The sequence below is a fragment of the Euprymna scolopes genome, chromosome 23, assembly GCF_053919585.1.
Source record: "Euprymna scolopes isolate OS-2025 chromosome 23, ASM5391958v1, whole genome shotgun sequence".
In the NCBI taxonomy this organism is placed as follows: Eukaryota; Metazoa; Mollusca; class Cephalopoda; order Sepiida; family Sepiolidae; genus Euprymna; species Euprymna scolopes.
The window spans coordinates 46,633,956-46,661,455 of NC_136504.1; the positions used below are offsets into that span (position 1 = coordinate 46,633,956).

General features: G+C 29.0%; 1 protein-coding gene across 1 annotated transcript in view; it reads left to right on the plus strand.

Moving 5' to 3' along the window:
- Positions 1-27,500, plus strand: part of LOC145245873 (polycomb group RING finger protein 3-like) — a 189,199-nt gene that overhangs the window by 160,259 nt on the left and 1,440 nt on the right. The window contains exons 5-8 of the mRNA XM_080107588.1: positions 12,632-12,687; positions 16,425-16,490; positions 18,187-18,416; positions 20,111-20,191. Of these exons, the coding sequence (XP_079963714.1) occupies positions 12,632-12,687; positions 16,425-16,490; positions 18,187-18,416; positions 20,111-20,191 (433 nt within the window). The remainder of the gene's footprint in view (positions 1-12,631; positions 12,688-16,424; positions 16,491-18,186; positions 18,417-20,110; positions 20,192-27,500) is intronic.

The window sequence follows — 27,500 nt, forward strand, 5'->3', positions numbered from 1 at the left end:
TATATATAATGAAATTATATATATATATAATGAAGTGATATATATATATATAATGAAATTATATATATACATATATATAATGAAGTGATATATAATTTCATTATATATATATATAATGAAGTGATATATATATAATTTCATTATATATATATATATATATATATATATATATATATATAATGAAGTGATATATATATATATATATAATTTCATTATATATATATAAATATATATATATATATAATGAAGTGATATATATATATAATGAAGTGATATATATATATAATGAAGTGATATATATATAATTAAGTGATATATATATAATGAAGCGATATATATATATAATGAAATTATATATATATATATATAATGAAGTGATATATATATAATGAAATTATATATATATATATATATAATGAAGTGATATATATATAATGAAATTATAGATATATATATATATATATATATATATATAATGAAGTGATATATATATATAATGAAATTATATATATATATGTATATATATATATATATATATATATATATATAATGAAGTGATATATATATATATATATAATGAAGTGATATATATATATATATATAATAAAATTATATATATATATATATATAAATAATAAAATTATATATATACTAGCATGGTTGCCCGGGTGTTTAGAGGTGTATGCTGAGCAAAAAAAAAAGGAGGTAGTTTTTAAACTTTAACCCCTATTCTGACCCCTGAAAATTTATTATTTACCTCAAATCAAGTTATTACGTTAGATCCATGTCCACGGAACCTATATCTAAAATTTCAAGGGTGTAGATCCAAAATTGTCGGAGGAGTTTGGTAGAGTTCTTAAAGGTCAAATCGTTGAAATTTGACCCCTTAACAGCCAAATTTCTGGCTGACACCCGTCACATCGATTTTCCCAAATCTCAGTACCCGGTATTTCAAATTTTGAGTCTATAGACTAAAAATTGACAGAGTTATTGTGTAGGGAAATGTACACAGACAGACAGACACACAGACAGACAGACACGTTCACTTTTATAGATATATAGATATATATATATATATAAATAATGAAATTATATATATATATATATATAATGAAATTATATATATATATATATATAATGAAATTATATATATATATATATAATGAAATTATATATATATATATATATATATATATAATTAAATTATATATATATATATATAGATATATAATGAAATTATATATATATATATATATATAATGAAATTATATATATATATATATATATGTATAATTAAATTATATATATATATATATATATATATATATATATAATGAAATTATATATATATATATATATAATGAAATTATATATATATATATATAATGAAATTATATATATATGTATATATATATGTATATATATATATATAATGAAATTATATATATATATATATATATATATATAATGAAATTATATATATATGTATATATATATGTATATATATATATATAATGAAATTATATATATATATATATATATATATATAATGAAATTATATATATATGTATATATATATATGTATATATATATAGAATGAAATTATATATATATATATATATATATATATATATAATGAAATTATATATATATACATATATATAATGAAATTATATATATACTAGCGGGGGTACCCAGCGTTACCCGAGTGTTTGTTTCCAGGACGGGGGGGGGCGGGAGTTTTAAAAAATGTTATGGTAGGTAAGTAGGAAGGATTAAACCCGGAGTCATGAGTAAAAGTAGGAAAATAAAGTGTGAAAAAAAAAAAAAAAAAAAAAAAACATCTGCAACGTTAACAGTTCGGCCACCAAGAAAAGTCCATTCCAGTTGTTTAGGAAAAAAAAAAAAAAAAAAACGACTACTATGTGAATTGTCCAGCACGCTAACCACTACGCCACAGAGCACTGCAGATTAGTTTAGGGATTTTAAATAACTTCACATGAAAGAACTACGAAGCCAAACCGGTGTTCTCTTCTCAACTGTTCCTTGTGAACGATCCCCAAACGGTGTTAAGTGGTGGCAGGGGGAGGAGGAATTTATTAGAGAGAAAATATTTTACCACTTCCATTGATCTTAACCGATTTTGGCCGTGACTTCTCAGCAGAAAAAGTATAGAAATCTAAGATTATCGAGGAATTTGAGAAATAATAAGCCTATAACACACCTCAGATATTGTTCTGCCGTTTGTGCATATTATATTTGCATGAAATATCTTGATTTTTAATCCTATTAATGTCAAAATCCGACGGGAAAAAATGAGTTCATTTTATTTATATAGAGATATATAGTTTTAAATAAAGTACTAGGCGGAAGTTTCGGCTATCATCTCGTCATGAGTAAATCGATAGCAATCTAAATAACGAAAATAAAGAGTTCTATTGGGGAACTTATTAAATGTGCCAACGTACGGGGACATTAATCAAATTTATATACGTTTAAAAACGATTAAAAATATTGGCACAACGAGGGAGAAAAAAAAAAAAAAAAGCGGGAGAAAAAATTCAAAGTTCCCCAAATGCGTTTGATGTTTCTTTTTGCCGGCACAAAGAAGGTTGACACATTTGATAAGTTCCCCAATAGAACTCTTTATTTTCGTTACAATATTATTTAGATTGCTATCGATTTACTCCTGACGAGATGATAGCCGAAAGAGCTCTCGAGAAACTTCCGCCTAGTCCTTTATTTAAAACTATATACAAATTCTGTACCTCTAAACATTTATATATATAATGAAATTATATATATATATATAATGAAATTATATATATATAATGAAATTATATATATATATATAATGAAATTATATATATATATATATATATATATATATAATGAAATTATATATATATATATAATGAAATTATATATATATATATATATATAATGAAATTATATATATATATAATTTCATTATATATATATATAATTTCATTATATATATATATAATTTCATTATATATATATAATGAAATTATATATATATAATGAAATTATATATATATATAATTTCATTATATATATATATAATTTCATTATATATATATATATAATAAAATTATATATATATATATAATGAAATTATATATATATATATATATAATGAAATTATATATATATATAATAAAATTATATATATATAATGAAATTATATATATATATAATGAAATTATATATATATATAATGAAATTATATATATATATATATATATATAATTTCATTATATATATATATATAATGAAATTATATATATATATAATGAAATTATATATATATATAATGAAATTATATATATATATATAATGAAATTATATATATATATATAATGAAATTATATATATATATATAATGAAATTATATATATAATGAAATTATATATATATATAATGAAATTATATATATATATATATATATATATAATGAAATTATATATATATATAATGAAATTATATATATATATATATATAATGAAATTATATATATATATAATGAAATTATATATATATATATATATAATGAAATTATATATATATATATATATAATGAAATTATATATATATAATGAAATTATATATATATAATGAAATTATATATATATATATATAATGAAATTATATATATATATATATAAATGTAACTCTTGGTTCGTTCGCAATTAATTGTATAAAGAACCACTGGACGGATAGCTTCCACGTTTTGGTATAATATGTTTACTGTACCCATCTGTGTTTTTATATATTTCTTTTTAATTATAACATTATACTTAATTTTTCTATAATAAATAGGTGGTTTTCTTTGTACCGATAGGCCATTTTTTTTTATTTAGGGACAATTATTTATTACTGCTTCCCGTCACATGACCAGTGTTTCCAATTTAGCAGTTTTCCTGCTTGATCTGGAGATTTCGTTTGCAATCTAGCAGAGAATTCTAGAAAATCTGGAGATATTTCGCACCCACACACCCGCAATTTTAGATTAAAAAATAAAGAAAAGTGCTTGAAAATACTTTAAAACATAAAATAAACTCATTCATGTAAGTAAAAAAAAGTAGCATTTATTGCCTTTGGTAGCAATTATTTATTGATTATTTTTTTGCTTTTCACCTTTTTTTTCGGCTAACCATTCTTAAATCTCGCTATAAAATCGAGTTTTCCAAGTACATTTTAGGTGGGGGGGGGCATGCCAACCTCCGAAGTTTAGTTTAAAATACGATCAACGCAACCCCGCTAAATTTAGAAGTATTTGGGCAAAAATTGTAATAAGCAAGAAACAACAGCAAAAAAAAAAAAAAAATTATACCAATACAGTAGAATTTAATTATCTACCAACCTAAATACTTTTAACATGCTAAAACAAAGTTTTTTTTTGTTTTTTTATTTCTCTAATTTCAAAATATGTTGCACCATTATTGTGATGTTTAATTTGTAGTATATTTTAATTTAACTTTTATTATAAAAAGTTTGAGTTTATGAATAATTTCTTGCAAAAAAAAAAAAAAAAATACCCTCTCTGAAAAAACAGGTAAAACTAGCTGATAAAATATGTAAGCCTTCTGGGGAGCTAACTGTTTCAATATAATTCCAGAAACATATCGTGAGAAAACATGGAACATTTTTTATATTGAATATACTATATTTATAATTTTTTTATGGTAGGAAGTTAAAATATGGAGTTTTTTTTTGGGAGGGGGGGATTAGCGATTTTTGAAAATTTCAGATGATAAAAGTTAAAAATCTAGCGATTTTCTGGAGATTTTTTTCGCCTGATCTCGCGGGTTTTTTTAAATCTCAGTTGCCAACACTGCATGTGAGACAAAAATATCCTTTTAGTGATAACTAAAAGGATATTTTGGTCTTACCACTACAGAATGTGTTTACAATATCGGCAAATTTGTCAATAGGTTTAATCACATGATTATTGATAATGTAACCATGTGATTGAAATTTAATTTAAATTAACCACGCGTGGTCACTTTCCTATCAAATATTCATCGAAAAATGGTAGGTACAGACAAAATGAATGCCGACGCTCAATGTGTATAAACATTTTGACCCCTCCCTTTACTTAAAAATTCACCAAAAATCAGAAAATTAACCAATTTTAATGAAAATTGCAGTATTTATCAAATAATGATCACAGAATATAATGAACTTATTATTTTTACTTAACTCTTAGTGAAAATGTTTTATTTTGTTTAAACAAAAAATACCTTTACTAAAGTTATGGTTTTCAGTAGTAAATAAAAAACGCAAGAATTTATTTTTGCTTGTTTTATATAAATAAAGGATCGTAATTTGTAACAATAAAAATAATTTTTACAGGAACATTACGAAAAAAGCCCCTAAAGTCCGTATTAATGAACTCAATATAACTCGAAGAAAAATGAATTTCTCGCATACTATTCAGGAAATTAAAGAGTCAATTAGATTCCTATTTCAGTCATCTAAATTATTAAATTAGTGAAATGAGTTTAGGAATTTATAGCCAAACCTAAATTTTTTTTTTTTTTTTTTGCTTAAAAAAAATAGCATTAATACAGTAAGGTAAAATTTGCATAGAATGCTCTGCTTTACGGTTATTGTAAAAATGGAATGGAAATTTGAATTTCGTTCCCTTTTAAATTCGGTACATTTTTACATTACGTCCAACTCATCATTCATATTCGACACGTCAACTTTTATAGCTTTTCGGGTATGCTGACAAGGTTAGGGGTGTCTATTCCGAAAACCGTTCTTGACATAGGTAGATTGGAGTGTTTATTCGTTGTAAACGTACCCGACAACCTATAAATGTCGACATTTCCAATGTGAATGGTAAGCTGGACTTGTGTAAAAAATAACAAAAAGATATACCAAACTGACTTTTTCGTTTAAAAATAAAATTATTTCCCTTTCGTTATTAACTTTTTTTTTCTTTTTCTTTTTTTTTTTTTAAATATTTTGTGTTTTATATACATAAAGTACAATTGTTGAATGTTACTGTTTTGATTATATTCGTTTGGGGTGGGACACAATTAAAAAATTAAGAAAGATTAAAATGGAGCCAAATTTAAGTTTTACAACAACCGTAAAACAGCGCATACTCAGCAAGTTTTATCGTAATTTATAAGCATAATGTTGAAACACTAAATCAACATTTTATTTATTTTTTTGCATAATTAATGAAGTATTTTTCTGTTTATTTTCTGAACATCTGTTAAAAAAAATAATTTGTGCATACTATTGAAAAAAAGAATCAAACTTTTCTCTACTTTCACCTAACTATTTACAGTGTTCATGCAAAGCATTCATCTGTTCTTTTTATAATAAAAATTCCGTTTTCAAAGAGAAACGTTTACTGCCAAATTTCTTTTTTAAAAAAAAAGTGAAAGTTTTCCTGAAAAAAAAAAAAACTTTCACCTAACAATTTATGGTAAAATAATTAATCTTTTTTTTGGGGAAAAATAACTGTTATTGATTCAAAAAAATTGCAAAAAATAATAAAAGTAAATAAACGAACAAAATGAAATTTTTCTTGAGGAATGTGTTCCATATTAACAAACTGAGCCACAGCAACGCGTGGCCGGGTACAGCTAGTATATATATATATATATATATATATATATATATATATATATATATATTATATTATTGGTAGAATTATTTAAACAAAACCAAAATTTGTTAACCAAAGAGTGCTTAATGTTAAGACAGAGCAATATAAATTTGTTGGATGTGATAAGTAATGGCTACACATATGCAAACATGGATATTCTTGGCCTGATGAGGTGATTTTCCCTGACAGGGTGGTCACTGAAACATGTTTGCATATGTGTAGCTATTACTTATCACATCCAACATATATATATATATGTATTTATAATGAAATTATGTATATGTATTTATAATGAAATTATGTATATGTATTTATAATGAAATTATGTATATGTATTTATAATGAAATTATGTATTTGTATTTATAATGAAATTATGTATATGTATTTATAATGAAATTATGTATATGTATTTATAATGAAATTATATATATGTATATGTATTTATAATGAAATTATGTATATGTATTTATAATGAAATTATATATATGTATATGTATTTATAATGAAATTATATATATGTATATGTATTTATAATGAAATTATATATATATATATAATGAAATTATATATATGTATATATATAATGAAATTATATATATGTATATATATATATAATGAAATTATATATATTTATATATATATAATGAAATTATATATATGTATATATATATATATATATATATATATATTTATATATATATAATGAAATTATATATATGTATATATATATATATATATATATATATATAATGAAATTATATATATTTATATATATATAATGAAATTATATATATGTATATATATATATATATATATATATATAATGAAATTATATATATATATATATAGTGAAATTATATATATATATATATAATGAAATTATATATATATATATAATGAAATTATATGTATATATATATATATAATGAAATTATATGTATATATATATATATAATGAAATGATATATATGTGTATATATATATATATATAATTATATATATATGTGTATGTATATATATATATATATATATATAATGAAATTTCATATATATATATATATTTATAATTTTATATATATATATTTATAATGAAATTAGATATCTATATAATACTAAAAGTCTATGGATCTTGTATGTTTGCAATCAGATTTCCGGTTTTCAACATCCGGTTGCGCATGCGTAAATAGCAACGTCTTCAATCCGTTATTCCAATTCCGGAATTTTTATATCGCTTTTAATACAAACAATTTCATTTAATTTGATCAAATAGTTATTTATATATACAAATAATACATAGATTCATAGATAATTATAATATATATTATAAAATCTATTTATCTATGAATCTATTAATAATATGAAATATTACCCTATACAATTTATGGAAAGAAAACACCTCTCACTTTCCCTCTAATAGATTTCAACACTCCTACTCCCTCTGTTTTCGGTACGTACGCGAGAAATAGTTACATGTATGTGTGAGAGAGAGAAAAAGAGAGCGATGTAAAACTGGATAGAGTTATCCCCCTTAACTAATGCAGACCTTTTTACTAGAGGGCGTTATTACAAAAAAATTTCTTTTTCTTCTTCCCATGTTTTTTAAAGTCGTCTGCTTACATTTCCAAACAGAAAGCTGAATCGGTAAATGCACACATTTCTATTACATTAAATAGTGTTTTCCTTTACACAATGGGTACTGAATGTTTGCTTAAATTAAATGAAAAAAGTTACATTTTATTTTCATTTTCTATTTAAAAAGCCATTATTAACATGTGGAGAGTGTTTTTTTTATTATTCTGTACTTTCAACGAACAATTTCATTTAAAAGATGATATATCAAAATTTGAATTTAACTATAATAAGGATTATGATACCTGTTCAGTGCATATTTACCTATAAGTATGACCAACCACTTATAATTCAGTAACTGTAATTTAAAAAAAAATAACAATTATAATAAACAGAACGACTCATAGAAATCTATCTATATTCTTTTTTCATTTTAATATACTTTCATAGAAATGCTTCTGTTATGTAAAAAAAAACTATTTTCTTTATGCCACAAGTGTCATGCTCATACATGAATTCCATAGCTAATATAACGTACTGACCCAACGGGTCACGGGTGGTCTAGTATATATATATAGATATATATATTTATAATGAAATTAGATATATATATATATATATTTATATATTTATAATGAAATTAGATATATATATATTTATAATGAAATTAAATATATACATATATATATATATATAATGAAATTAGATATATATCTTTATAATTAAATTTCTGAATTCAATAAAAAAAAAAACATCAATAGGAAGAGGAATTATAAAGGCTCTTTATACCTAGACATTTTGAAGGCTAATGCTTCTCATCATTCTTCTAAGCTTCAAAAATGCCTAAATGTATAAAGAGCTTTTCTATCCCCTCTTTCTATTAATGTTTTTCCATACTGAAGCGACAAATAAATTCATATGTACCTATATTTATTTTATCTTGTTTTTAATGTCATTCTATGTTTATGCTGTGCCCCCATATGTTGAGCTTCTTATATCTTTATAAGTTTTTATATAAAGAATCTATCCATATTCTTCTTGCTCTCTTTTTTGTAATATAATTTTAGTTTGTTTAAAGAGTAATGATACTATGATTGTCTTCAAACTGGAAAAATTATGAAGTTCAGTGATTAAACTACCACTGAGAATTTTTCGCATTTCATAAACTTAACTTGATTATTGTCCATAGTGCTTGAAAAAAGTGTGTTTATGACAACAAACGAAATCCTCCACTCTCCAAGATAGATGAACTGAATGTAAGTAATGGACAGTTGCAATCTGGAGGTATCTGGCATCTACTCAGATACTTAATTAATACGTACAAGGCGTGTTTGAATTAATTCCCACTTTATTTAAGCCATTATATTCATTTATTTGTGACTGAACCAATTAGTTCAACCAGGTCATAAAGGGTTAAATATAATAAACTTGTAAAGTATGTATTTTGACATTTGTTTTATAATCATTTTCTTTGCTATAATAATAACTTATCCTCAATATTGAACATACTTTTTATCGCACTATGAATTGATATAAAAAAATATTTTATTATAGTTTAGGTATATATTATTATTTCATATATCCACACAAAATGTTATGAGGAGATATAATATTTTCAGTATCGATTTTTAGTATTTTCTTTGTATACGGCATAATCACATTGACACACCGGTTCTCATTAGATCGCCAAAATTAAGCAACGTTGTGCCTGGTCAGTACCAGATGAGTGACCAATTTAGGAATACCAGGTGCTGTATGTAGGAGTTGCAAAAACCTAATATTGTCATCTCCCCTAATAGAGATATACATGCAACTGGGGACCACTAGTGAATTTCATAGTCTTGTGAAACTACCTTCTTTGGAGGAAACTGGTTAAACCCACCTAGGGTTAGTGCCGCAGTTTTGTTTTTTCTTTTCAGTATTTATTTAACCAGTGCTCAATACGTGAGTAGAGCTACATAGTAAATTATGAAAATATATGTCTATTAATCTGTATAGAAATATTCTGTTTCATGCCCAAAAGGAATAGCCAGGCTAAAATGCATGTAATTTATGTTACCAGGTGTTTTCATATATCCACGTGGTGTTTAGTTTTGTTAACTAATCAGATTCACTTTTATTCCCACCTGCGAGTTGATATTTTATTAGCTATAACTTTTAGATTTTTTATGCCAAAGTATTATTTTTTTAAAATAGTACCTTTAAAGTTAACATTATCACAGAATTGCTTGATCATTAACTTATTAATGGAACCAAATTATTACAAAACTATATTTTTTTTATCATACAAAAGTTGTTTTAATCTCTATTTAATAGAATTATTGACCGCAAATAGCTTTCAAAAATTTCAATCCTGAGAATATTGAATGTATCAAAAGGAAGCTACTCTTCAGGGAATAAATCTTTGTTGACCCTCTTTCATTATAATGAACAAAAAAAAAAATCTTCACTTTAAAAATTTTCTGTTCCGGGATAAGTACAATGATGGAATACTGTTGCCATATCTGGGCAGGAGCTGCTAAAAACAGCCTATCCTGCCTTGACAGAGTACAAAATAGACTTCGCGGCTTAGTGGGGGATGCCCTTTTCTCTACCCTGCAACCTCTCTCCCACAGAAGAGACGTTGCGAGCCTATCCTTATTTTATCGTTATTCCCATGGCAGGTGCTCGTCTGAACTCCAATGTCTGGTCCCCCCTCGCCAATCTTTCACGAAAAACACCCGTCTAGCTGAATCCACTGTGAAAAATTTCCCCCACTCTATATCTGTGCCTAAATCAAAACGCGGATTCCATGAACAAAGCTTCTTTCTTAGAACTGCACGCCTGTGGAACTCTGTTTCGTCTGCCTGCTTCCCACCTGACTACAACTTGGATGTCTTCAAGTCCAACGTTAACAAATTCCTAATGAACCGTCCCCTTAAGTAAACACTTCATTAAATCTCCACACTAACGTACTGTACTTGCAATAACCCTTATCCCTGAGTGGCTTCCGGGCCTTGATAAGTGGTGATCACCATGTAAAAAAAAAAAAGACGTGTAAGGTATCTGAGGACACTTTAAACACTTTTAGAAAAGCAGAAAATTAAACGGTTAAATCGTTGAAATTTACAATTTCTTGTAACAAAACAAATATAATTTAATTTATATTTTATTCTATATATATCTTCCTTTGGCTTCTATCGCTGACTCGATTTGAGTTTGAAAGTGACTGCAAGCTTTGATTAGGTGATCTTTATGCCCTCTATTGCTCAGCCTATTGCTTCCAACTGAGAGAATTTGGTATTATGAGGATGTTTATTAAGTTTTTTTTTCAATGACACCCAACACATAATAATTCAAAGGATTAAGGTCTGGTGATTAGGGAGGCCATAAGTTTGGTGTGACATGATCATGAAAATTTTGGAAGACATAGGCCCTTCCATTAATTACATTCTCTATCCAAGGCTTAACAGTGGTTGAAGAGTCCCAACATAGGCATCTGCATTGACTCTAAGGTCATGTGGAAAAAAATGAAGAAGCATGATGTGCCCTTCACAGCTAACAACACTGAAAACTATCACTGGCGACTTTTAGAAATCTTCTGATTTCTGAATTGTTGTGTTTCACTTTTATAGACACTATTACAGCGTGTCTTTTCGTTTCATTAGTGATAGCATCTGCCATGGGATCTTCTGAAAAAAAAAAACATTAATCAGTATATTTTTTTAAATTTAAAATACAAAAATATAAGTGTCCTCAAGTAGCTTATGCACCCTGTATTTTCAGAAAGAAACTGACACAAAAAATATATTTCTGACACTAACACAGTGGAAAAGAGAAACAATAAAATAGGCTAGTTTGAACCAAATATTGATATGTCAAACAGTTTTCTATTTGGGTCTGACTTTTTGCCTACACAAAGATAGTTTCCATGTATTAATTACTACTTTCTAATATTTTAAGATGATCTTCAGACTGTGTTATGTGCAGTACAAAAACCTTCTGTCATTGTAAGATTTGGCACAGAACTCGTTCTCCAATAAATGTTTCTTATGGCACATGGACATATATATAGATACCAGTTATCATAGGTGCCACAGGACTTATGAAGAAGAACCTGAAGTCCTACCTAACTAATATTCCTGGTGGACCAAGTGCAAAAGAGATTCAGACAATTGCACTTAAGGGAACAGCGAGGATACTAAAAAGAGCTCTTGGTTGATTTCAATAAAAAAGCGGGGCAATGTTGGCAGCTGGTTTGGCTGCCCCATACCCAGCATTACAATCTTCAAAGGAAGAAAAATAAAAAATTAAAAAAAAACACATACACAGACACACATATGAGTAGGTAGTTAAGAATTTAAGAATAATCAGTTAAGAAAACTTAAATATCTCATAATAATTTTTATGTGATTGTTTCTCCATTTCAGCCATGACCGGACTATGCAGGACATTGTTTACAAGCTGGTGCCAGAGTTACAAGAAAGTAAGTCTTCAAGAGTGAGAAAGAACAAATGCAACATTTTTTTTTTTTTTTTTAGTTGTTCTTCAAACATTTATTTCATTCCGTTTTTTTTTTTAAACAATTTGAAGATCTCAGAAAATGGCTAGAAAATTTACATATTTATTGTCTTAGATTGAGTTTACTCTCTTGAATCAATATTGAGTGGAATTCTCTTTCAGCTTCTCTCTCTCTCAACACACCCCTCTCTCAATCTATTTTTTTAGTCTTTTCTGCACTTCTCTCTCTCCCTCGCTCTCTCTCTCTCTCCCTCTGTCTCTCTCTCTCAATATTCCTCCCCTCCCTCAATCATTTTTTTTTGTCTTTTTTGCATTTCTCTCTCTTTTACTATCCCAGTCTTTCGGTCGTTTTTTTTTTTTTCCAGACCATTCGCTTTCTAGTTTAGAAGAAAAAACTCTACCACTACCTCCGCTTTCCCTCTCTTAATCTCATCATTTTTCTCTCCTTTTTCTTTTTTTAGTCGCGTGCAAGCGACTCTATAAGTAACTCCGTCGATCGGTCGGTCGGTCGGTCAGTCGGTCTGTAACACTTTTGTGCTTGGCCTTTTTGGTTAAGATCAAAGGTCTGTTGTTAATAGATGCTGTTCTTAGCTTTTTAAGCTTTTCTTGGCCTTTTGGCCAAGATCAAAATGTAATATCTATTCTCACTACATGCTGTACATATGTTTGTAACTTTGTGATATTTTCACCTTTTCTAATCTCTCTCTTTTACCATACATACTCTTTCCACCTCGCTATCTCTCTTTCTCCATTTCTCTCTTTCTCTTCATACCCTCTCTCCATCTCTCTCTTTTTCTCTTTTTTTTATTTTCCTTCCTATTCTTCTCTCTCTCTCTTTCTCTCTACTTCTACCAATTTCCTCTTACATCTTCTTTATTTTTCATGCTTTTCTGTTTTTTGATCTTACCTTTTTTCTTTTCATTTTTCCTTCTCCCTCACTATGCAATCGCTCCCTTCTGCCCCCTAAAAATCTCTTCTTGAGACTCCTTAAGAGTTAAAACTATCTCTTTGTGATCTCCTCATCCCACTCTAGCAGTCATTAAACTGAACAGTTTTAATTCTGCAGCTGCCCTCTTCCCCTTCCCTTTCCTCTCTTCTCCCCTCTTCTCTTTACTCCACTTCTATCCACACAATTGCATAAGAAAATTTTATTGTGAGTCATAATGGTAGGTGTTTATTTTTCACTATGAAACTCTATTCCTATATAATTACTCCTGTAAACAATGGCATCATTTTTTAATAAATATTTATAAACTTCTTAGATTTAAGTCCATATAATAATCAGATCAAAGTTACAGGTTCACAAACGAAACACTTGAATGTATGAATGTTCAATTCAATTACTGACTGTACTATATATATATATATATACATACATACATACACTCTGGTATTAACCTCGTTATATTTCACTGGTTACCCTACCTTTGAAAAATAGCAACCGCAAATTATATATATATATATATATATATATATATATATATATAATATAATGGTCTAATGGTTATCGTATTTGACTCACTGTCTTTTGGTTTTGATTTCAGCTCGAGTATTTCTTTTACTTACAAAAAATGAACTATTTAGAAAAAACAATACTTGCATGCACATGTTTCAGTTTCTTTGTTTTTTTTTACTTCATTTCTTTTTTTAAAGGAATTTAACATTACATTTAATTCCGAGCAACTAGCATGTATATATATATATATATATATATATATATATATATATATATATATATATATATATATATATATACATACACACACACTAACGGGGGAAAAGGGAGGTTAGTAGATCATAAAATACACTCAAATATATTGTAATTTATGCAGATTTCATATTTATGATTACAGAGCCAATTCTCTGTTTAATATTATATTGCACCTAATAAATAGTACTGATTTCAAGAGTCCAAAAAAAAAAAAGACTTTGGTGCCATCAGCCAGAATCGAAACTGAAACATTTAGCTCTCCAGCTGCATTGCTTACTGATGTAGCTATCGAGAGATAGATAAGAAAGATTTAATATGAAACAATTTGAAGAAATGAATGGAATTTGAGCATGTTCAGAATGAAATAGAAATATGTCATCAAATGAACATTTTCATTTAAATTTGCCGATTTTTGCATGCGTTTATTCATCCATCCAAATAAAGATTTTACTCATTATGAACCATCACTTGGTGTATAATTACTGTTTCTTGTTAATTTTATTGTTAATGTGATTAGTAATTTAAGAATTTATCTGTTAAATATTTACACACTGCCAGACAAGCAGACTCACACACATAATTCTACTGTTATATATATATATATATATATATATATATATATATATATATATATATATATATATAATATTAAGTAATGTGATTGATAATTTAAAATTTAAAAATCAAATTATAATTAAATTAAAAATTAAAAATCCGTTTCATAAGAAGGAACAACAACAAAATCAATTATCTGTACGATCGTTTCGGAAAACAATGCTTTTTATTGTGGTATACATCAAGTTATGTACAATAATTATATATAGATTTTTGATAAGCAAGGTCTCCTCATCAGCAAATTTTGAAGGGTTTTTATTGAATTTAAAAGACACCATAAATAAACCTAGCATTAAAAGTAAGGCAGATGAATCTGAAAAAATTGAAATATATATATATATAAATATATATATATTTATGAAAAGACAAGAAATGAAGCCACTTGATGTAAAGAACAAAAAAATACTACTTCAAGGTCAAAAACTAGCCAATAAGTGTTAGATGAATTTACAGACAGACAAACTCACACACACACATCTACTGTTTTATATATATATATATATATATATATATATATATATATATATGAAAATTGCTCCAATGATAAGTTTTAGATGCATAGATTATAATCCAGAAAACAACACTTCTTTCCCCTTTGTCAGAAACATTGCTCGAGGAATGTGAAAACTAAAGGACAGAATAAGAGAAGCGCAGCAACAGGACCTAATATACAACTCTACTAAATATTGATAGGGCATGGTCTCTTTTATTTACACAGCCTCTTTCGTACAGAATAGACATCGCTAGTCTCTCTCTGCTCTATCTTTATTATCATTGGAAATGCTAGATTGAGCTCCAATAGCCGATTTCTCCTTGTAAAACACTCACAGGAAAGTTCTCTGCAGTTGTGGTAGTAACACAAGTGGGTAAAATGCATTTACAATTAACAAAAAACAAATATTCAAATAACTGTTACCAAATGCAAGAACATTTAGTTTTCAGTCTTATGTGCATGATTTCTTTTTTTTTGTATGTGTGTGTTTTCAAACGTTTTTATTTCAATAAAATAGTTTGTTCAAATCGTCTATCATTAAAGTTACATTCCACCATGGCAGCATCATCATGGTTGATGTTGTTTTTATCTTTTTAAGGTAAAAAATAAAAATAAAAAATAAATAAATATATAACAAATAACTGTTTTAAAACACAATAAAATTTACTTTTCTACTTAACTGAAAGAGTAACTGAATTATTAAATTATGACATCAATGAAACAAGAAGAAAAAAAACAGAATGACACCTTTTTTTTTTTTTTAAATTAAAAGTTAAATTGTGACGTTTATAAATTTAATAGATATCTAAAGGGGACGCCTGTTAATAAATGAGTAAATTTATAAAATTTTAAACTAATTTTTGTTTTCATTTTATTTTTAAAGATGAACTCCGGCGACAACAGCTGTTTTATAAGAGCCGGGGAGTACCATTCCCCAAATCAATTGGAGGTATGAAATATCGCTTTCCTTATTTTTACAGAACTATAATCAGTGGCACCAGCAGGGTAACCTTGCGATGCCCAGAGTGAATCTTGATTGTATAGAACCCCATCCCACCTAAGACAACTCCAGTCAAAAGCCTAAGTATTATCAAATACAAAAATACTTTGAAATAGCTGTATCTACTTGGTGTTGTCAGGAAAACTTTTTACTTTTAATTTTAGGTGAATGTTTAAAAATGTTTCACATTAGCAGCCGTGGCAAAATAGAAAGTATCCACTGCATCGTGGCTGCCCTATATATTATTTATTAGTGTTGGGATGATTAATTGGAATTAGGAATCGGAAAAATCAGGACTTTTTTGAGGTATCAGAATCAGAAAAATTTCTGTCTATTTTCCGATGCCAAAAGCGATTCTTTTAATTGTCTTTTTTTCTTTTTTTTTACTTGATCTTTTTTTAAACAAAATCTTCCATTGCTGATAATAATGCTAAAATAATAAGCATTTATTTATTTGACCCCCCCCCCAGTAAAATTGAAATCTATAGACCCCCCCCCTCCAAGTTTATTTCTACGTTTGAGAAAATATCTGCACATGTAACATGTTTTTATGGTAATCGGGGGGAAAAAATAACAACTCTATAGTTAAATGTTTAGAGATGTATAAAAAATCGGAATCCGTAATTGTATCGGAATCTGGTGAAAATATTGGAATCGTCCCATCACTGTTTGTTTATACTTATAATTTTAACAATAATTTTTTTTTCCCCCAATATTCAAAATTGTGCGTATTACAAGGATTTTGAAAAAGGTGTCAATAAATGTGCATTAAAAAATGTCTTTTGTGCAAGAATTATAAGACAATGGAGATGGATGAGAAATCAGATATGAATAAAGTATATTTGGATGATGATGATGATAATGATGCTATTGAGGTTATTAAGAATTTTTGTTACCTAGTTGGCATGACTGGAGCACAGGGTGGAGCAGGTGCATGTGATTGCAAGAGTTAGAAATGTATGGAGTAAATTCAGGAAATTTTGTTATTACTAACTAGCAGAGCATTACCATTACTGGCCAAGGGAAATATTTATCAGGCATGTAACATGCAGTGTGACGATGTATGGAAGTGAAACTTGGTTAGTGAGAGTTGAGGACATGCGTTGCATGGCGAGAAATGATATGAGAATGACCTGATAGATGTGCGATGTGAGTCTTGCAGACAAGCTTAAATCTGGACCTTCACGGAAGATTAAGTCTGGACGGTATGCGGAGATGTGTGCAGAAGAAGAGAGACTTCAATAGTATGGCCACGTTCAAAGAATGGATGAGTTTTTGAAGTAGTAGATGTAGATCAGTTGAGGTAGCAGAATCAGTTGACAGGGTAAGGTTAAGGAAAACATGGGGAGAAATGATAAGAATGAAATTGAGAGAAAGATGGATGAATAAATACCTGGCCAGAGATAAGTTAATTTCCAAGTCAATGAAAGCAGTTCAACACATGCCAGCATGTAAAACGGATTTTAAATTTACGATAATGATGATGATGCATACTTTCAAATTTGGGAAACATTAGATGCTCAAAAGAAAAATTATTAGTGATGTCCCTCTTTCAAATGGTGCCTAGACCCCTTGACTTACTTTTGACTTACTCTTGATCCACCACTGTTCAAGTATATATTGGTATGAATTTTGCCATTTTCAGCCAATGAAGAATCAGTGGAAACGGACAAAACGCAAACACCGAATCACGATGCTGATACCCAGGACTATCACCGGAGTGATGAACAGGTGAATATTTGTCTGGAAGGACGAGGTGTCACGATGCGGAACCTGAAACGAAAATTTATACGATGTTCATCACAAGCCACAATCATGCAGCTGAAAAAATTTATAGCGCTGAAAGTTTTCAACAGTTCGGCCAAACATACAGACGTAAGTAGCAACAAGTTCTTATCTGAATTTTGTTTTCCAATAAAAAAAAGAAAATTTTATTTAAAAAATCTATAATAATGGCAGACGTTTGTCTGTCCATGAATTTTAGGTTGTTTGGCATAATTTTTAAAATGAACTGTAACTAAGTACTTTATTATACTATCAATAACATTGTACAACAATAATAACTGAAAATTAGCTAGTCAGATTCAATGTTTAATATATCAGTTTAAATGCTATTTAGGTCCAACTGTTAAAATATCACATGATAACTGTATACATTAAATATATGTGTGTCTGTGTAATTTCTTCATCTAAGCATATCTGTCTGTTAATCTTCTGTAGTTTAACCTATGAACCTGAAATTGAAAAAAGAAAAGATCAAATAATTTATTCAGATTTGAGAGACGAGGCAACTAAATATTATCTTAATATATTTAAGGTTTTCATGAGATTTGATCCATATTAATATCCTGATATTCCCTGGATTTCCATTTTTTTCTTAGGATCTCTTAAGCTTAAGTCCGAAAATTTAGACATTTTTTTCGAGGTCAAAATCATTTGATGGACTTTGATGAAAATCTGAACAAAGATTTTAGACATAAAATTTAATAGTTTATATGTCTTCATTATTATATTGTACAACAATGACAAATTAAATTTGGCTAGTTAATAGCAAAATTTAATTTATCAGCTTAAATGCTATTTGGGTGTGACTTTAAAAAAATCCGTCAAGATAGGTTTATATGTAAGATTTCATTAATAAAGTGTTGATTTTTTTTTTTTTTTTTTGAAAAGATATAGCCACATGATATGTAGGGCTAGGACAACAGCATATTCTTTTCATTGTTTTGGCTCTCAAGTGTGTATCCGTTGATATCTTATATGCTTTTATATAGAGTGATGTGGTTCTCGGTTGATTAACTGTGTCTGTGTTGGATATATACTCGAGAGTCAAAACAATGAAAAGAATATGCTGTTGTCATAGCCCTAATGATATGTTCAGGGTTTGCTTTTTGATGTATGAAAAGCTTACACACATCTATATATGTGTGGGAATATCTCCTTCGCTTCCCTACTGTCTCTTTCTCACAGAAGATAAGTCGTTCTCTACTCGTTATTTTCATGATAGATGCTTGACTGAGCAATCAATCTATGGTCCCCTCTCTGTAAAACATGATATAAACTCGTCTAACTACCAGCACAGTAAATAATTTTCTTTTCTTTCTCTGTCTACTTAAAACTAAACACAACTTCCATGAACAAAGTTTTTTTCCAAGAACTACCCATCTGTAGAACACAATACTATGGAGTTTCTTCCCAGCTGACTACAATATGGTTGTTTTCAAGTGCAATTTTAACGAATTCTTGAGTCATCATCTTAAATAATCAAATTCTACAATCATTATCCATCCTCATAGTCTTGTCTCATCATTCACCTGATGAACCCATTAACCTTTATCCTTTATTGACCCTTGGGTTGTAGCCCTTAGTAAGCGGTGGTATCTTCATTATAAATACCTAATAATTGCAATTGTATAAACAAGAGTCAATGCCCTCTTAGTAATAGTTGTATGTTAAATGGTGACTTGCTAATACATAAAAGAAACAAAAACCTCTCTCATCATTTACCAAAAAAGGTTTCATGATTCTTGGTTTAAATGACTTATTGTTTTCTCTTATTTTGTTTCCAGATTGACATCTTATGTAATGATGCCATTTTAGGGAAGGACCATACTTTAAAATTTATATCAGTCACTAGTTGGCAAGCAAAAGTAAGTAATCGTTTCTGTTTTTTTTTTTTTTACTTTATTTATTTTTGAGCTCTACGTGTATGTATGTATATATATATATATATATAATATATATATATATATGCACATTCGGACAGACATTGTTTAAAACAACAGAAAGCTTCTGTTTAGTAATACCTTTTTTATTTTTTCAATTTTCCATATTATCTTTTTTGTATATACATTGAAGGTATGGATGTATAGTCCAAACATTTTCAAAGTGTCCGTGTTTTACTTTTTGTGTAGGTATCTATGCATCATCAGGAAAGTTTGTATTAGGCTGTGCAAGGAATTGTGGGAAGTTTTATATAGTGTCAGAAAAGGATACTCCGGTGCTGCAGACTAGAAGTAATTTTTAAGTATTTTTTTGATTAATTTGAGGAGGTGGGAGAGTTATTTTTTGTATGTGTTGTCGAGGATTATATCTATAGTGTTTTTGACGTGAACGTTTGTAAATAAGCTTTCGGCATCAAGATAGGCAATTATTTTGTTTTCAGGTTGTTTACATTTTAGAAGTTGTAGGAGTTCTTGGTGGACTTTACACTATATTTACTGTGTAGATATAGACTAATGAGGTCGTGTAGGACTTTTGTTAGTGAATAGATTGGGGTGGTCACTTGTGATATATTAGGTTAGATGGGAGAGTTGGGTTTATGAATTTTGATGGTTCCGTATAAGTATCTGGGTTTGTAGTCACCAATAATTTTGAATGTAACTCCTATAATAACAATGCAATAATAGTGAAGTCAGCCATAAAACCACCACATTATCATCCTGCCTCATCTGCCATAATGTTGAATCTAGTGCCATCTTCTAACATTTACACAAAAAACATCACTGCCACCGCTTGAATTTCAGAAAAATTTTAGTTAACAACATAAAAATACTGCAATGACCTTCGCTTGCACACTTCCCACAGTTCCCTGCACAGCCTAACACAAACTTTCCTGATGAAATGTAGACATCTACACGAAAAGTAAAACCACAGACACTTCGAAAATGCTTGGACAATACATCGATACCTTTGATGTATACACAAAAAAGATATGAAAAAATAAAGAAGGTATTACTAAACAGAAGCATTTCTATTGGTTCTAACAATGTCTTTCCGAATTAAAAAATGCTGCCTAAATATACACAATATATATATAATATATATATATATATATATATATATATATATATAGATAGATAGATGTTATTTGTTTTTGTTTTTGCAATACATTTAGAATGAATTCAATTATTTACAAATATATATATATGTATGTATGTATGTATGTATGTATGTATTATTATGGTATTTGAAAACAAGACTACATAAAAGGAAAGTCAGTCTCATATTCTTGTCTACGTCAAAGGGAGGTTACTCTCATATTCTTGTATATATATATATATATATATATATATATAGTGGAAATGGTAATTAATAAAAACTGAAGAAAGTGCTCAATACTATTGTAGAGCAGATATGCGTTTTATTTTTTATTACCGTATCTTTCTGTTGCATGCTTACCAAGAAATCATCTCACCAAGGAGACGCATAAAAACTTTAATATTAAGACTCGAATTTTAAAGTAACCCCCCTTCCTCCCACCCCCACATATTCCCGTTCCCCTCCATGTATCCCTATGCCCTCAGCCACACCAGAAATAAACTTCCCAGACCCTCCCCCACAAGTTCCTTAAACCCCAAAACTAAAACATTATCGACATACCAAGCGCCCCCCCCACCTTCCCCCTTGTTCCCTTCCTCTATTTCTTCCGCCCTTCTCGCATCCCGCCTGATCTCATTCACTCTTTCACTCTCTCATCCCAAAATAGCAAACATTTCTGTAAAAGTCTGAGGATGCTACAGATGTCCAAAAAACCGGCCACTGAAACAATAATGTAACTTAACAGAAAAATACGGTAATAAAAAATAAAATGTGTATATATATATATATATATATATATATATATATATATATATATAAAATCAATTTAACTCTGCAAATTAGAATTTATTACAATTTATTATTCGACAAGGAATACAAGTTGAAAACTTCAAAGATTTTCCTTATTCGATGCAGTTTCAAATAATGTCTCTCATCCTCAAAGGAAAAAATAGTTAGCTAAATAGTAATCATAGGCAAGCTATAATTTTGCTGGTTAGCACATAAATTGAAAAGGACAAAATATGAGAGAAGTCATATTTGTTTAAAAGTTGGTAGTAATGCAGAAGAAAAGGAGATCTAATGAGAACCAATGTGTCAACACGGTTATGTTGTATACTGGTTCTTGTTAGATCACTGAAGTGTTAAGCAACAAAGAGCCTGGTCAGTACCAGATGACTGACTACCTGGCCATGCTAAGCGATGTATGCACTGCACCAGGACGTAGAAATTTCCACGTTTGTATCTGGGGACGCGTTATAACCACAGGGAGAGATGCATCTTTAGTCTTCGTTAAGACCTGCATCTAAGAGAAGTGAAACTGATATAAAACCTGAGGTTTACTGTTTACTTTGTCCATTGTAACCAATTGCATCGACTGAGGTTAGCAGTTATTCCAAAAGTGTGGATGATTCTCTGCAAGCTTTCACCACTATAAACAATTCATTTTTGTGGATTTCAGTCAAGTTAACTGCTGTGTGGACCCCCTCTCTCTCTCTCTGTCTCTCTCTCTCTGTCTCTCTCTCTCTCTCTCTCTCTCTCTCTATATATATATATATATATATATATATATGTATATATATATATATATATATATATATATGTATGTATGTATGTATGTTCGCTTTTTGTGTATGTCTGCAAAAAGCCTTTTTTCCGGCGGGTTCTCGAGGCCGTCGCTCATTTTTAAAACTTTTTATATGCTGTCTAAATGATAATATTTACAAGTTAACAACGGGGGTCACCTGTCTATTTAATTTGCCCGACTTTGAAACGTTAAATATTCAACATTTTCGGATCGCCGCGTGTTGCTTTCGTTTTTCGGTATAAAAAAAGTGAAACTCGATTCGAATCTCTGGCCCATAGTCAGTGGTCTCCAGAAAGCGATGTAATGTTTGGTCAATGTCGGCTTATCATTATCATATCAGACGGTTGCTTTCATTTCAAGACGAGACACTCCCCTAATAAACGGGAGAACTGGTTTTCCCCATAATTGGGTAAAAACAAACAAACTGGGTTATTGACCTCATTAAAAACTGTCCCGCAGAAAATGTTAACAGCTGAATAGCTATTGCTTACGTCGTCGTACCGCTTGCACAAAATGTTAACTTTATGACTTCCACTTGGCGTCATTAAGTGAGGGCACCTGTCAATTCTCTTCTTAAATAAATTCAAACGTTTTTCAGTAACTCATTCTTGCTAGCCGAGCGGTTAACGTGTCATGTTTTTTTCACATTTTATTTTCCAACTTCACCTCAGGGCTTCGGGTTCGATACTATCTACTTACCAAAACTTTATTTTACCCCCACCCCCGTGTTTCTTTTTGATTTAAGAGCACACACACCTCAAAACACTCGGGCAACGCTGGGTACCCCCGCTAGTATATATATATATATATATATATATATATATATATATATATATATATAGATAGATAGATAGATAGATATTCAAAGTCAGTGTTGTCTTTTTACTTTTACATTTCTAGAATACTTTTTCTCCTCATCTGGTATTTATTTGTTTCCCCACGAGAACAAATTAGGCATGAAGCCGTTTTTTAATGTGGAGAGGGGGAAGAGAAAGGGAGACCAGTTCACCCGAGAGGAGGGAAGGGGGAGCTGGTAGTGAGAGCCTCTTGGTATATAGGGTTGCTGCTACATGGACCAGAAACTCATTGCCACAAGGGCAATGGTCTCGTATGTGGGGTTGCCCCCCACATATGGTCTTTAGTGCAGCATCTGCCGGAACAGTTGCTACACTTTGATCTTGTCACCTGGGCCACTTTTTCTTCTCTTCTAATGAGAAGCATTTAGCTTCAAAATACTATGGCCTAAAGAGGTTTCTTACTTATTCCCCTTTCTATAGCCCTTATTGACTTGATAATGTAAACTTCCTATGTAATTTTATTCTTTATCTTAACTTATTCTATATATATATATATATATATTCGAGATAGAGCATCAATGTATGAGGAGTTATATTATGCATATTAACATTTACAAAATTTAGTGTTCAAAAAAACAAGGAATGCAACCTACAAAAGATTTCCGTATTCTATCATTACAATTTTCAAAGTTTTCAATTTTTATGCTAACAATTCTATACTTATATTTTGCTAATAATTTTCCTCTGAAGAAAATAGCCTAATTTTTGAAACTCCATGGAATAAAAAAATATTTTGTATGTTGTGTTTTTTGTTTTTGAACAATAACTTTTGTAAATGTTAATTTGCCTGATTGAATTTCCTGCATATATATATATATATATGCAGGAAGAAGTGGTGGCGGGTGTCTATTTAAATAGACATTCCAACGAGTTATTTACGGGAGTCGATTCCATGGTCGAGTGGGAGAACTGCTGACTGTCAACACGACGGTTCTAGGTTCAATCCTTGGCTTGGGAGAGATGCTAGTCTAGCGGCACTGATGAGTTGTGATACAACGAAACAGGACTGTATGTCGATGACTACAAGTATAATATATAAGCACCAACTTCGTAATTTAGTAGGTGATGCCCTTTTCTCTTCTCTGCAACCTCTTTCCTACAGAACAGACACTGCGAGCTTGTCTCTGCTCTATCATTATTCTCATAGCAAGTGTTCGACTGAGCTCCAATGGTCTCCCTCACGCCAATCTTTAACAAAAAACACTCATTTAGCCAAAATCACTATCACTAAATTCACCCACTCTCTATCAGTGCCTAAATCTCAATGTGGATTCTATGAATAAAGCTTATTTTCTAGAATGCCTGCCTGTGGAACTCTGTATCTCTGGTCTGCTTTCCAGCTGACTACAATATTGTCATCTTCAAGTTCGATTTAAACAAGTTCTTATTGAACTATCCTCATAAATAATCTAATTATATCAAATTGCCACCATAAACAACTACTACATTACTATTTCAATGACTACCATACACACATTAACCCTTATCCTCGAATGGCCTCTGGTCCTTGATATGTGGTAACCCCTTTTTAAAAACAAAAGTTAGGTATCTGTATATGTCTATATATTTGTATGTACAGGATTAACTCCTAAACTAATGAATCAACCATTGTGAATTTTAAAATACAGCTGCCAGGTGTAAAAGTGAGTAATGTGAGCTATATTTAGTTTAATTTAGCTTTATGAGCTCGAAACAATTTTGCTAATTCTAACCATAGATATCAGACATCAATTGATAAATATTCCCAAAGTATTTTAGAGGGTTGTTAAGGATTTAATAAAGCTTTACATTTGAAAATTAAAATATTTCTGATTTGCATGAAATGTGATCCATATAGATGAGATGTTAATATAGTTTCCTGAATTTCAATTTCTCCTTAACATCATTTAAAATTTACATTAGATATTGATAAATTAAAAAAAAAAATCAAATTAAGTATTTAATTTTCAAAAATTTTACATTTTAACAAAATATTTAAATATTTTTGGGTTCTTGTCCAGAATTCCCACTATATTATAAAACAAAAATAAAGAAAAATCTGTATAATGTGTGAACCCGTGGTAAAACGAAAATATCATATGCTAAAAATTATGTAAATTGATCAAGTAGCTTTATTATTATGAATAAAATCATGTTTAAATGATTAATGAGTATTCGTAGGCATTACAATGTAAATCTGGCAAGTTTGAACAATTGAATTATCTTGGTGTTTTTTTTTTTTTTTTTAGATTGTTTTCAAAATAGTGGACAAAAAATATTTGATTTTCTTATTTTAAAATAAAACTACTTGATCAATTATTTAGGAATATAATTTCGTTTTGTCATGGCTACATACAGCCTACAGGTTTCTCTTTATCTTTATTTTTTTAATATAAAGGAATCTTAGATAAAACCTTTGTTTTTTGGGTTTTTTTTTCAAATTAAGCATTTCAAAACTTTAAATTAGATTACTCTGCTTAAAGATTATGTTGTATCGTTGAAACTTAAGTTGATTTTAAATAAATAAATATTTAAAAAAAAAAATTCTGCATCATGTTGTCTTTTTAAACTTACAAATTAATTACAATCACAATTCAAATTAAGTATTTTTGAACAAATTTAATTTTTTAAATTCAAGTTGCTTTTAGATATTTTTTGAAAATGAAGTTTTTTGGTTTTTATTATTGGAAAATGTTTGTCGCGTTTGGTGTTAATGATATCTTGCACAATGGATACTGACATTGTGTTCATAAGACTGTTTAAAGTTAAGATTATTGAAATTTGGAATTAAACTCTGTTTTTACACTTCTGCATTCACATATTGTCCCTTTCTCAGGTATATAAATGCAAAGTTTTTCCTATCTGTCTATCCTAACTGTATTAATATCAAAACAAATAGTGTTTATTTAATTTTAAGATACAGCATAATATTTTGTAATAAAATTGTGTGTGTATATATATATATATATATATATATATATATATATATAAAATATATTTTAGTCATCGACATACAGACCTGTTTCGTTGTTTCACAACTCATCAGTGCCGCTAGACTAACACCTCTCCCAAGCCGAGGATCGAACCTAGAACCGTCGTGATGACAGTCGGCTGTCCTACCCCCTGACTACGGAATCGGTGGCCGAAATTAAACTATCCGAATGTCTATTTAAATAAACATCCGTCCGACACTCGTAGAGGGCTCAAACGTTTTGTTTGTAAACAAATCGTGAGCTTCGCATTATTTCAGCTAAATTAAGTAGCGAGTAAGATAATTTACGAGAGTGCTCTACCGAAGAGGGGAGCTTTATAAAATATATTTTAGTCATCGACATACAGACCTGTTTCGTTGTTTCACAACTCATCAGTGCCGCTAGACTAACACCTCTCCCAAGCCGAGGATCGAACCTAGAACCGTCGTGATGACAGTTGGCAGTCCTACCCCCTGACTACGGAATCGGTGGCCGAAATTAAACTATCCGAATGTCTATTTAAATAAACATCCGTCCGCCACTCGTAGAGGGCTCAAACGTTTTGTTTGTAAACAAATCGCGAGCTTCGCATTATTTCAGCTAAATTAAGTAGCGAGTAAGATAATTTACGAGAGTGCTCTACCGAAGAGGGGGAGCTTTATAAAATATATTTTAGTCATCGACATACAGACCTGTTTCGTTGTTTCACAACTCATCAGTGCCGCTAGACTAACACCTCTCCCAA